The sequence below is a fragment of the Lemur catta genome, chromosome 7, assembly GCF_020740605.2.
Source record: "Lemur catta isolate mLemCat1 chromosome 7, mLemCat1.pri, whole genome shotgun sequence".
In the NCBI taxonomy this organism is placed as follows: domain Eukaryota; kingdom Metazoa; phylum Chordata; class Mammalia; order Primates; family Lemuridae; genus Lemur; species Lemur catta.
The window spans coordinates 55,312,370-55,324,618 of record NC_059134.1 but is presented as its reverse complement, the minus strand read 5'-3'; the positions used below and the strand labels follow the sequence as shown (position 1 = coordinate 55,324,618).

At 36.2% G+C, this 12,249-nt stretch overlaps 1 protein-coding gene and 1 pseudogene across 2 annotated transcripts in view; one reads left to right on the top strand and one right to left on the bottom strand.

Annotated features, from left to right (window-relative positions):
- RSF1 (remodeling and spacing factor 1) overlaps nucleotides 1-12,249 on the bottom strand; it is a 119,794-nt gene that overhangs the window by 77,503 nt on the left and 30,042 nt on the right. Inside the window, exons 2-3 of one of the 2 annotated variants that reach the window (XM_045557282.1) lie at nucleotides 10,318-10,394; nucleotides 9,569-9,706 (exon numbers count right to left, since the gene is read on the bottom strand). The exons of the other annotated variant lie outside the window; for it this stretch is intronic. Coding sequence (XP_045413238.1) covers nucleotides 9,569-9,581 — 13 coding nt within the window. The 5' untranslated portion in view covers nucleotides 9,582-9,706; nucleotides 10,318-10,394. The remainder of the gene's footprint in view (nucleotides 1-9,568; nucleotides 9,707-10,317; nucleotides 10,395-12,249) is intronic. 2 annotated transcript variants of the gene reach the window in all.
- On the top strand, nucleotides 7,623-7,714 carry LOC123643003 (annotated as a pseudogene).

Here is a 12,249-nt window from a genome sequence, read left to right as displayed (position 1 = left end):
CTACTATTAGTAAGCAAGAAAAAGTCCCTGTCCTTAAGTGAGTCTTAGTGAGGAGGATTGGTGGGTTGGGGGTGGGGGTAGAGGAAGAGTGGTTACAAATAAGTAAATAGACAATTATACTAAGGCCTGAAGTATGGGGTTGAGGGTGGACTGGAGAAAAGGGAGGGAAGGACATTCCTTGCAGAAACAAAAGCAGATGCAAATGGCTAAAAACCAAAATGATCATGGAACTGGAGGCATAGGCATAAGAAAAAGGGCATGATCATAAAAAGCCTTATAAGGCCAGGTTAAGTTTAGATTTTATTTAAAAGTTTAAGCAGAAGAGTGCTCTAACATTTTAGAAAGATTTCAATGACTGAATTGTGGAAGATACAATTTTTAAATAAACGCAGCTTTTATTTGCTTGTTTTAGAAGGTAGAGTGCAGGGCAGAAATTAGATGGAAATCAGGAAAACAACATTCCAGAAAGATGGGAGTAGCCTGACTTAAGGTAGAGGAGGTATAGGGAGAAGTAGACAGGTCTGAGAAATGTTTGAAAAACAAAATATTAAAACTTAGTGATTGTGCAGCGATAAAGAATCATGAAAACCTGAGGTACTGGCTTAGGAACTGAGTAGATGTCAATGACAACACGATAAGAAGAAAAAGACATGGGCTCAATTCTCAGTTCCACCACATATACAAGGAGATAATGATTCTGGTCAAGTCTTCTAAACACTGAACTTTAATTTTCCCATCGGTAATAAAAGGATGCACTGGCCCTCTCACGGAGTTTTGAAACTACAAAACAATGTATAAAGCTAAAATACTTTCTATTTCTGTTGTGATTTTTTAGGAACGGAAGTCACTTTCAGTTTCTCCTTTCCTCAAACACAGGAGTCTGGACGGTTCTCCCTTTCTACATCTTAAACCTGCTCCCTATTTCCCCTAGTTTCTCTAGAACATTACCGTACCATTTCATGTCAGAAAAATAGCTATGGATAGTCTCCTGAAACCAAACCAATCTTCCAAAAATACTGCTTTCATGTCACTTCCCAGTTGAAAAATGTGCTTTATGGCTCCTAAATAACTATATAAACCTATCTAGATTTCTTACCCTAGCCTCAGAGTCCCAATATTCAGTCTCTGTCTAACTCTCTTTCTGTCTTCTACACTGGAATCCTTGATTCAAATCATTCTGGCCAGTTATCATCCACTAAGCATACTCAGCTCATTCATTACCTACGTGGGGGGCTTTATAAAAAGCCTTCCAGCTTACTGTTTTCTGCCCACTTGAATCACATTGATCTTTCAATATCTAGGCAATACAAGTCCCAAAAGTCTCAGCTTTCCAACACCAGCAACTCCTTTGTCTTTGGAATGCCCACTGTACTCCTGTTATCTGTATCATTCATTTAGTAGTCGGCTAAAAGTTTTGCACCAGTGTTTGATGCGTGTCCCCCACACCATACTGTTATAAAAAATCAAGAAAGATTTGGATACTACTGGTACTATTTTTTTGTTTGTTTGTTTGTTTAGACAGAGTCTCACTCTGTTGCCCAGGCTAGAGTGCCATGGCGTCAGCCCAGCTCACAGCAACCTCAAATTCCTGGGCTCAAGCAATCCTTCTGCTTCAGACTCCAAAGTAGCTGAGACTACAGGCATGCGCTACCATGCCCGGCTAATTTTTTCTATATATTTTTAGCTGTCCAGATCATTTCTTTCTATTTTTTAGTAGAGACGGGGTCTCGCTCTTGCTCAGGCTGGTCTCAAACTCCTGACCTCGAGTGATCCTCCCGCCTCAGCCTCCCAGAGTACTGGTACTATTTTTACAAGCCAATACAGGACAAAAATAAATATGCAATAAATATATTTTCATCCCATTTTACAGATCAAGTTGCTGATTTAGGTATGTACAAATAGATTATATAATATTTGATTATTATTAGAGTATCAGCTTTTGTACAGACAGCACTGTCCAATAGAAATATAAGGTAAGTCACATAATTTCAAATTTTCTTTCTTTCTTACTATTTTCTGTAGATACAGAGTCTCATTCTATGACCCAGGAGCCTAGGATGGAGTGCAGTGGCATGATTACAGTGCACTGTAGCCTCAGAGTCCTGGGTTCAGGCGATTCTCTGCCTCAGCCTCCTGAGTAGCTAGGACTATAGGTGCATGCTACCACACCTGGCTAAGTTTTAAAATTTTTTTTAGAGATGGTGTCTTGATATGTTGCCCAGACTGCTCTCGAATTCCTGGCCTCAAGTGATTCTCCTACTTCAGCCTCCCAAAGTGCTGGGATTACAGGCATGAGCCACTGTGCCTCGCCTAATTTCAAATTTTCTAGTAGCATATTTATAAAAGTAAAAAGAGGTTAAAATTAAGTTCCATAATACATTTTATTTAATACTATATACCCAAAATGTTATTTCAACATATAACCAGCCTTTAAAAGTTGGGATATTTTACATTTTTGTACTAAAAATTATTTTACGCTCACAACACATCTCAATTTATACTAGCTACATTTCAAGTGCTCAAGAGCGAGATGTGGCTAGTGGCTACTGTATTGAATAGCACTGGATGGTATAGAGCTAGCTTATTTGAAATTAAAATACATAATCCACTAAATTTATTAACTGAAATTATTTATACTTTCTGTTACAAATAGAACTGACAAGCTGATAATCTTTAAGGGTACTTGTAGCTCTTAATAATTTGTCAATGGATAAGAGACAGGCAAAAACTTCAATAGAAAAATTAATCAGCATTATAGTTTATTAAATATTAAAGTCATACTTTTTATGCTCTAAACAGCACTGTGTATTCGATAGATCATTCTAGGATGATTTAAATGTTCCATATCTGCACTTTTCAGAACCGTAGCCATTAGCCACATGCGACTATTGAGCATTTGATATGTGGCTAATGAAAATCAACTTTAAATTTTATTTTTAATTAACTTACATTTAAACAGGCACATGGCATGTGGCTATAGTTTTGGACAGGGTAACTGTTAAAGTATCAATCATATTTTTAAAATACATGATAATTTGCTAAAACACTGACAAGCTTTCAATTCACTCATTTACCACCCAGAACATTTTCCAAATAGTCTCATTTCTGAAACATTAGATAATAACTTCCTTCTAAAGATTCATTAACCAACTTCAAGTCACTTTGAAAAACACAGGCTTTTGTGCCGATTGAACTAAGATCTCTAGCTTTTTACATAATACAGAGTGTCCCAAAAGTCGCCATACATAGGGAAAACAAGAAATTGTAGCTAAATGTACCTTATTTACAAAATTTACAAAATAAAGGTACATTTCACTACAATTTACAAAACAAGTAAATAAAGGTACATTTAGCTGCAATTTCTCGTTTTCCCTATGTATGGAGACTTTTGGGACACCCTTTATTATGTAAAAAAAGAGATCTTAGTTTAATTGTAGATTTGATACATAACCTTTAATGGGCACTTTTCTTTCACAAGGCATCAGGAGGTGAAAGATTCTGTAGGAGAGAGAAAAGGTCAGGCAGGGACTGTGTGAATTTATGAAGGGCGTGCCAACATGATGTAGGTATGAAGCAGGAGAAAGTGGTAGAATCCCAGACGCTATTAGTGATCCAATTACCCAAAGATGTTTTATATTTTGATATTTTTCTAACCACTTTCCAGCACCAACTCTTAAAATGCTGCTGTCCCTGCAATTCTATTGTGTTACTTATAATTTTACTTTTCTGAATGGTAGAAATTTACAGCAGTTCATAATGACTAAAGACAATTCTTCTCATTCTTCAATAAAGTCTTCTATTTAAATTTCCTCTAACATTATATGCAGAGATACACTTACAGTTATGACAACAGTTGACTTTATCTAGTACATTGATAAAAGAACATAGATATCAGATACAGTGACTGAAAGACATGCTTATAATAAGCTTTTATTATACTTATTGCCAAGTTTTTAGAAATTCTGTTGGGGAAGCACAGTTTTAGAATATTGAGACTAGCCCCACAGGCCACTTGATCCTTGAAATCACTGTCATGTATTCATATACCTACCTTCAAAGAGTTCATTTAATCAATCATCCTGCTTTTCTGAAAAGCAAAGAAACAGCTCAAGACTATGAAATGCAACTTAGACCACCATCTAAAGAGTACAGTACAGAAATTCCAGGTAAGTGTAATATAAATGACTAAGCTCAATTCATTACCATTATGGAAAAAAAATAAATCGAAGAATAAGTGTTATGCAGGCAGATAAATCAAAGGGTACCTGTACTTTAGGTTTTTGAATTCCACTGAGAATCATATTGCTGTTCCCACATAGGTAAAGAAAAAAAACCAATGTGGCCCATATTATTTCAGAATCAAAATTAGAAAACTTTCTCTGCAACGAAGAAAGTAATCAGTACACTACAAATATCAGCAAGGCTGGAGGTGGTGATAACCAGCAATCCAGAAAGGAGAATAGAATTAAGAGAAATGAAACCCCCCAAAACTGTAGCACCATGTGAAACCACCCTTCCTGAAGGAGAAGACAGTTGTTTCTTTAAAAAGAAGCAAGGCCTCTGAGTAAGATGAAGCAAGCAACCCTCACATCAGTCAATCTTTAAAGGAATACTCTTTGCTTATACTTATAAACAGTGTCCCAGAATTTGAGGTGCTTGAGGCAATGGTTTCTAGTTCCATATTCCTCCAGCTCTAACCAGATGACCCAATTTCCCTTCTCTCTTTTCTCTCTACTCAATTTAATAATCAAGGGGTCAAGAGTGTGTGGTGGGGGGAGACAGGGAAGTGAGAGAAAGAGACAAAACAAATTTAAAAAGAAAGAGTGATACCATAATATTTAAGGAGGAAGAGAGATTTCCCCCCAATTAATTTTTTCCCAATAATTTCAAATCCAGTGAAAAGCTGAAAGACTAGTACACTCTTTACCTAGATGCACCAATTGCTAACATTTTTGCCACTGAAAGGTAAACATTTCACACAGGGTTAAAAACGTCAGGGAATGCCTTTTTTTTAATAAAGATGAGACCATAAAAATAAGAAGCTGCCAACTAAGCCAAGGAAGTGGGGAAAATGCCAGGCAAAAGGAAATGCTTTTATGAAACTCCTGGGGTAGCCAAAAGCTACCAGTGTGGTTGGAAAGAGGAAAGGGTAAAAGATTCTGCTGGAGAAATAAGCAAAGGCCAAATCTCATAAAGCCTTTGAGCTACGTAAAGAGTTTAGATTTTTATTCTAAGTGTAATAAGAACCCACAGGGGGAATGTAGAAAAGTTTCACGATTTAAGTTTTTAAAAGATCACTCTATATCCAGGATCTGCTTGAAATTAGTGACCAGGGAGTGGGAGTAGATGGAGTTACAAAAGAAACAAACTTGTACAGAAGCCGGGTAATGGGCACATGAAAGTAAGTTCATTATACAACTTTCCACTTTTGTATGTTTCACATTTTTCATAGTTTAAAAAGGTTTTATAGGACAGGGAGATCACTTTGGCTGTTCTACGAGGAACGGACTGAGAGGGAGGGTGCAATCATGACTCATTAAGAAGCTATCCCTGTACTTCAGGCAAGAGATAATGATGGCGTGGACTAAGGCTGTGGCAGCAAAGATGCAGAGAAGTACCCTCAAGGAAAACTGTAAGATTTAGAAATTTTCTAAAATTCTACAAAATTTTCTAACAAGCACCTATGCCAATCATAATCCAAAAAAGTGACTAGTTTATATGTGTCTTGTGTGATCCCTATTATTCATTATCAAAAGCAGAAACCATGACTTTTAGTTTAATCACATTTATAACTCAGAAACACAACAATGTACACATAGATATTTAATAATAAAGTTAAATAAATTTATTTGTACCAGGTCTTGTTTCTCATACTCTTTACCATTTCATACTCTTTACCATTTCAAAGTCCAAATATCACTTAAAAGCCTGCCCTTAATATTTCAACTATGTATTCTTAAAAACTATCTTATATATACATTATGAAAAGCACTAAACAGGAAACAAGGGTACAAACATCAAATTTCTCATCCATAAATGAATTACACCAAATGATCTATAGTCCTCCAGCTCTAATATTCAATGTTTATGTCTAGGCAACTGAAGTATTTATTTGCCTTATAACAACACAACTGATCATAGGATCTTAGAATTTTGGAACTGAAAGCAATGTTCTAATTCACACCCTTTGATAGACTAGAAAACTCAGGCCTGAGATGTAATAGGAATTACCCAAAATCAAACAGAGCCCAAGGAGAGCCCAGACTTTTGCCTTTCCAATCCAGGCCTTTTTCCAATGTTTCTAAAGTATCAAATGGATGAAGGAGTAGTTCAGAAGACCTAACTAGGAATCAAACCACTCTTTCTGCACAGGTCCGTGTCTGGTTTCTGATCTTGGGTTGCTCCTGTCTGTACACCCTGAGGCATCATCCATTTCTAAAATATAATCCAGCTAAATATTAATAGTTGATACAGAAACAGAGGGACTATTATTACACCTCCAGATCTATTCTTCCATTTTAAAAAAACAGCATTATTGAGATGTAATGTACATACCATACAATTCATCCATTTAAAATGTACAATCCAATGGTTCTGGTGTATTACATTATTAATTTGTTAACTGTGGCAAAATACATAAAATACAAAATTTGCCACTTTAACCATTTTAGTGTACAGTCCAATGGCATTAATTAAATGTCCAATGTTATATAACCATCACACTATTTCCCAACCCATTCTTATAGTCAAAACTTTTGAAACAGCCACTCCACTTACAAATTGCTTTCCAGAAAATTTATAAATATAAAAGAAAAGTCTGCCATAGTATATATTCTCAATGGGGGGCAATATTGCCCCCAAGGAGAAAAAACAGGTTCATGGTAGGGCAAAAAAATCTCAGATGATGGCTTATGGTTCTTTAAATCTTAACTTTACCTATTAAAATCTTATTCCTTAGTACTTAATGTCTCTTGCTAGAAAGAAATTTATTTTAAATTAAATTAAAATTTTCTCTTTAGTGGTGTGACAATTTTTAAAAATGTTGCCAGGCGTAGTGGGTCATGCCTGTAATCCTAGCACTCTGGGAGACCAAGGCAGGAGGATCCCTTGAGGTCAGGGGTTCCGAGACCAGCCTGAGCAAGAGCAAGACCCCATCTCTACTAACAAATAGGAAAGAAAAAACATAGCTGGGCGTGGTGATGTACATCGGTAGTCCCAGCTACTTAGGAAACTGAGGCAGGAAGATTGCCTGAGCCCAGGAGTTTAAGGATGCTGTGAGCTAGGCTGATGTCAGGGCACTCTAGCCCTGGTGACAGAGTGAGACACCAGGGCTCAAAAAAAGAGAAACACTGTGCTATAGAATTCAAAAGTAAGCACTGTTACTCAAAATGTGACACATTTACTACAGACAATACCCAACCTACACAAAATAAGCTATTAATATATCCCACTAAAAACCCAAAGTTGTAAATTGGTCAGTTACCTCACAAAAACCAATTTTAACAATAACATTAACCAGAATAATAGAAAAAATTGTCTTGCAATTTTAACAGTTAAAGTACAAAAGCAAGCATACTGGGTAAAAAATTATTTAAAATTTATCCCAAATGCTGATACTTAAAACAATTGCTTAGCCTTTTGGCTAAGATCAAGTGTAGTATCCTGTTCTTTTCAGTGTAATGTCTACAAAAAAAAAAGAAAAAGAGAAACAAAAGAAAAGAAAGAAAAAAAACAAGAACTAACTAAAACCAAGAAAGGAAAAGAGAAAGAAAATAAGGGTAAGGCTGATGTCATATAGACCTAATTATCTTCATAGTCTCAGTTTGTAACTATCTATAATCTATCTCCTTCCTTCTCTCTCATTCTTAGATGTAAGCTCCATGAAGACAGGGACACATCCATCTGCCTTTCAAATCACTGGATTCCCAGCACCAAGCACAGTTCCAAGTTCATGGTAGCCATTCAACTAATTGAAGAACTGGAATAGGACAAGAAAATAAAGGAGAATGAAAGCAACAGGAAGTGAGGAAAATAAAAAATTTCTGCAGACAGCTCAAAAAGAGAGTTCCCATAGCTGTGAAGGAGAAATTATCTGAACTAATAACAGTGTGAAGGAAAGTGATGGGGAAGATGAGATGGCATGAAAGACTGGGTTATTCAGTTTGCTATGTGAGCCACTAGGTGCTATCCTTAATCCAAGAGGGCTCATTTGTTGTCTTTTTTTCCCCTTTTCGCTCCCACTTGTATAGGAATGAGAGAGGAGAATGCTCCCATGGACATTTGTATTAATATATAAGAGTAAATAAGTCCAAATGTTTAATTAAACAATTACCTATGTAGGGATTTCCCAGCACAAGACCTCTATAAAGTTCCAGGCTTCTATTCTTATCACATATGTTTCATAGGTATTTAAAAACTTGAACAGGCCGGGCCGCGTGACTTAGTGTGTAATCCTAGCACTTCGGGAGGTTGAGGAGGCAGGATTGCTTGAGGTTAGGAGTTCGAGAGCAGCCTGAGCAATAGTGAGACCCCTGTCCACAAAAAACAGAAAAATTAGCCAGGCGTGACTGCCTGTAGTCCCAGCTACTCGGGAGGCTGAGGTGGGAGGACTGATTGAGCCCAGGAGTTTGAAGTTGCAGTAAACTATGATGATGCCACTGCACTCTATCCAGGGCAACAGAGTGACTCAAAATCAATGAACCAAACACACAAACCAAAAAAATAAAAATAAAAAAACCCATTTGAACAGCAAACTAGAAGATAGATACCTTTATGATTCAATACTATAATTTTTAGGTGTTATGAAATGAGTTAGATGTTTTATAAAGAGTTCCGCAGAACTATGAACTTACAGTAAAAGAACTCCATTTCTTTGTGAAATTTATATTCTGCCTTTATTCCTTGCTAACAAGTGATCACATCACTTCACACTTTGTTTCTGTTGACATTCATTTGAAGAGCAGAGGTAACTAGATGAGTAACATTCTTTGTCATCTTACAGTTTCCTGAGATCTTCTCAGAAAGCAGAACAAAATGAGCTTGTTATAATTTCTAGTTATTTCAATAAATGAGAAAATGTATATGCAAGCACTTTATAGACCATAAAGCACTATCCAAACCAAAGTTATCATTATTCACCACCAGATGGTGATGATGTCTTACTTAAAGCAAAATTCTAATGCCCTATTTGGGGGCCAGGCAATCGACTGCTAAAAATGATCAGTAGAAAATCAGGATGGTCTGAATAAAACGTTGGTGATTTTTAAGTCAGTTCAAACAGAACATCAGCAAAACACAAGAAATAAAAAATAGGTTCTGCCTAACGACTTCTAAAAAAACTGATTTCTCCATGTGAACATTTGCTAACTCTGGAAATGTAAGAAAAAGACAATGGATGTGCTCCTGATAGTCCTGTATCGCTTAAGAAACCATTCATTCCACACCGAATTTCTGGAACATACAGAGAAAAACTTCTACTCAGCAAAATGGTGACACTAAACACTTTGGGGAAAAAAAAAAATTTATTATGAAAATGTTGAAACAAACCCCAAAATAGAGAGACTAGTACCATAAAACCCCATGAACTCATCACCCCAGTTCAAGAATCATGATTAGAAGAACAAGAAACTTTTTCTTCTCCAATGGATCATTTTAAAGCAAATTCCAGATATCATGATTTCATCCATAAATACTTCAGTGTTTATCTCTAAAAAACAAAATAACCATAATACCATTATTACCTCTTTGAAAATAATCATAATATCATTATGGTATTAACCATAAATAATCATTATATTTTTGAAATAACCATAATACCATTATTACCATCTTTTAAAAATCAATAATTTCTTAATGTTATAAAATTTCTAGTCAATTAAACAATTTTTAAATATCTTTAATTAACCAAGAAATGAAATTATGTTTTATTGTTACCTCTTAGCAGATGCTGGCAAGGACCTCATCTTTATCCCCTCAGCATTTATGATTCTAGTGCAGAAATGTGTTAAGTCTTTGCCTGAGGATTTTCTCTGACTGCAGGGCAGGGAAGTTTACCCTTCCTGGCAACAGCCCTTAACCAGTAACCTACCCTTTACCTATCCTGTACCCCTTGGTTGGGATAAATCTGACATATGACCTACACACTGTCTTCCAGAGCTCAAAAGGAGGATTTAGCCTAGTTGCCCATAGTGGTAACTTACTTGATAACACATACATCCGGTATGGGCTTTTGGTTCTCTTCCCCATCTCACTTCTTCCCTCCCCCACTTCCTGGCATCTTTCCTGACATCACTTCCCAAATAAACTACTGGCACTCACATTTTTGTCTCAGGGTCTGCTTCTTGGAGAACCCAACGTAAGACAACCTCTTGGTTTTGAATGAAAGCGAGACATTCCTAAGAAAAATGTAAACATAAAAATTTCCGTTCAAGGAGTTTACAGACGATTCAAAATACACAGAAAGGTCCCAGTTAAAAGACTCTTTCCTCATAAAGGTTCAAGACAGCTGAGATATTAACTACATTTTTAAAAGAGTTCCATCAAAATTATCAATTGTGCCAGGTGCAGTGGCCCATGCCTTTAATCCCAGCTACTTAGGAAGCTGAGGTGGGAGGACTGCTTGAGCCCAGGAGTTCAAGACCACCCTGTACAACATAGTAAGACCCCATCTCAAACAAAACAAACAAAAAAATTATTCAGTTGTGTTGAAAAATTAACATCCTAGTTGCTCTTCATTGTTGGTGAAGAAGCATCATTATCTCAATACTTAGATCTTATGTGCATAAAATCTAACATAATAGAAAATAAGAGAATTGGTGGCTTAAACTTCTATGCTTTAGAGAAAAACAAATGTTCCTAGGAGTGGTTTACTAAGACTGGGTTCCTTGAAAAAACGTTTTAAAATGAAATTAACAAGATTTTTTATTTATATATGACTTTGAATGAATCTTTTAAACTGTTGTTGGTCTCAATCAACAACAATACAACAATACAACTAAGAATACAAATGTGATTTCTGAAAAATCAACTTGGAGTTACCATGCTAACAGTAGTCCCCTCTAGCTAACACCTGCTCCTCTCCTCTTCTAAAAAAAAGTTCCTTGCGCTCAGTCTCTATTTTCTCACCTGCCCCATTTGCTCCTAAACCATCCTAATTTTACTTCCACTAGTTAAATTAAGTGGACTCCTTAGCCTTTGTCTTAATTCAGCAGCATATGACACTATTGACCATATCTTCCTTCTTGAAACCTGGGCATTCTGTGACACTACTGTTCCAATTTCTCTTTTTATCTCTTTGCCCCTTTTGGATTCCTTTGCAAACCTTATTATGCTCCTGCCCTATCCTTGAAAGTTAGTTCCTTTTATTTTAGAATTTCATTTCTTTTGTCCATAAGTCATCTCATCCACCCCTTTGCTTCAATTTAAATATACAATAGTCTCAGTGTGCTGGCTAAGGATGTGTTCAAATAATAGAAAACCTTACCAGAGTGGCTTCACAAAGAAAGGGTTAGTTTTTCTCACATACCAAGAAGTCCAGAGTAATGAGTTACTAGTTTTCATGTAATGGCTCAACAAATCCATCATTACTGAAATTCTTGGAGTTCTCAAACATTTCTAGCTTCCAGGCCTTAGCACATGCACCCCACCTCTTCTCATCCTCACGGTTCAGCTTGGTTGTTGCTTCCTTTGGAAATCATTCTTTTATCCCAGCATATCAGGATTAAGTGCCCCTGCTGGATATCCCAAAATGATCCTAACGTCTACTTGTGTATCACATTGTATCATAAATGCCTGTCTGACGAGCTACACCCCACATTAAACAGGTCTATTTCTTCAGCACCTAGGACAGTGCCTAGCACATACAATGCATTCAATAAAGACTGTTCAACAAATGGATTTGGCCTTTAAAAAAGACAAAAATACATTTTTCATAAACATGAACTTCCTCTAATCCAAGTAACTGATTAGCAAATGAGTAAGCAATAATATATGTTTCTGCTCATACTTAAAGAAACAGAAAGCAAAAAAGAACAACATATTTAGAAAACCACCAAAGCAAAACAAACATGTAAAATAGAATACCCATTTTGAAGCTGTGCATTTATAACACTTAATCGAGTATACACCCATGCTATCAACTTATGAATAGCCAATCACAAACTGGCTTTTATGAAAACTGAACTTTTAGGATGCTTAGTGAGCTTCCTAACACATGGTAAGAGGACAAGATAAAGCAAAAACCAAAATAGA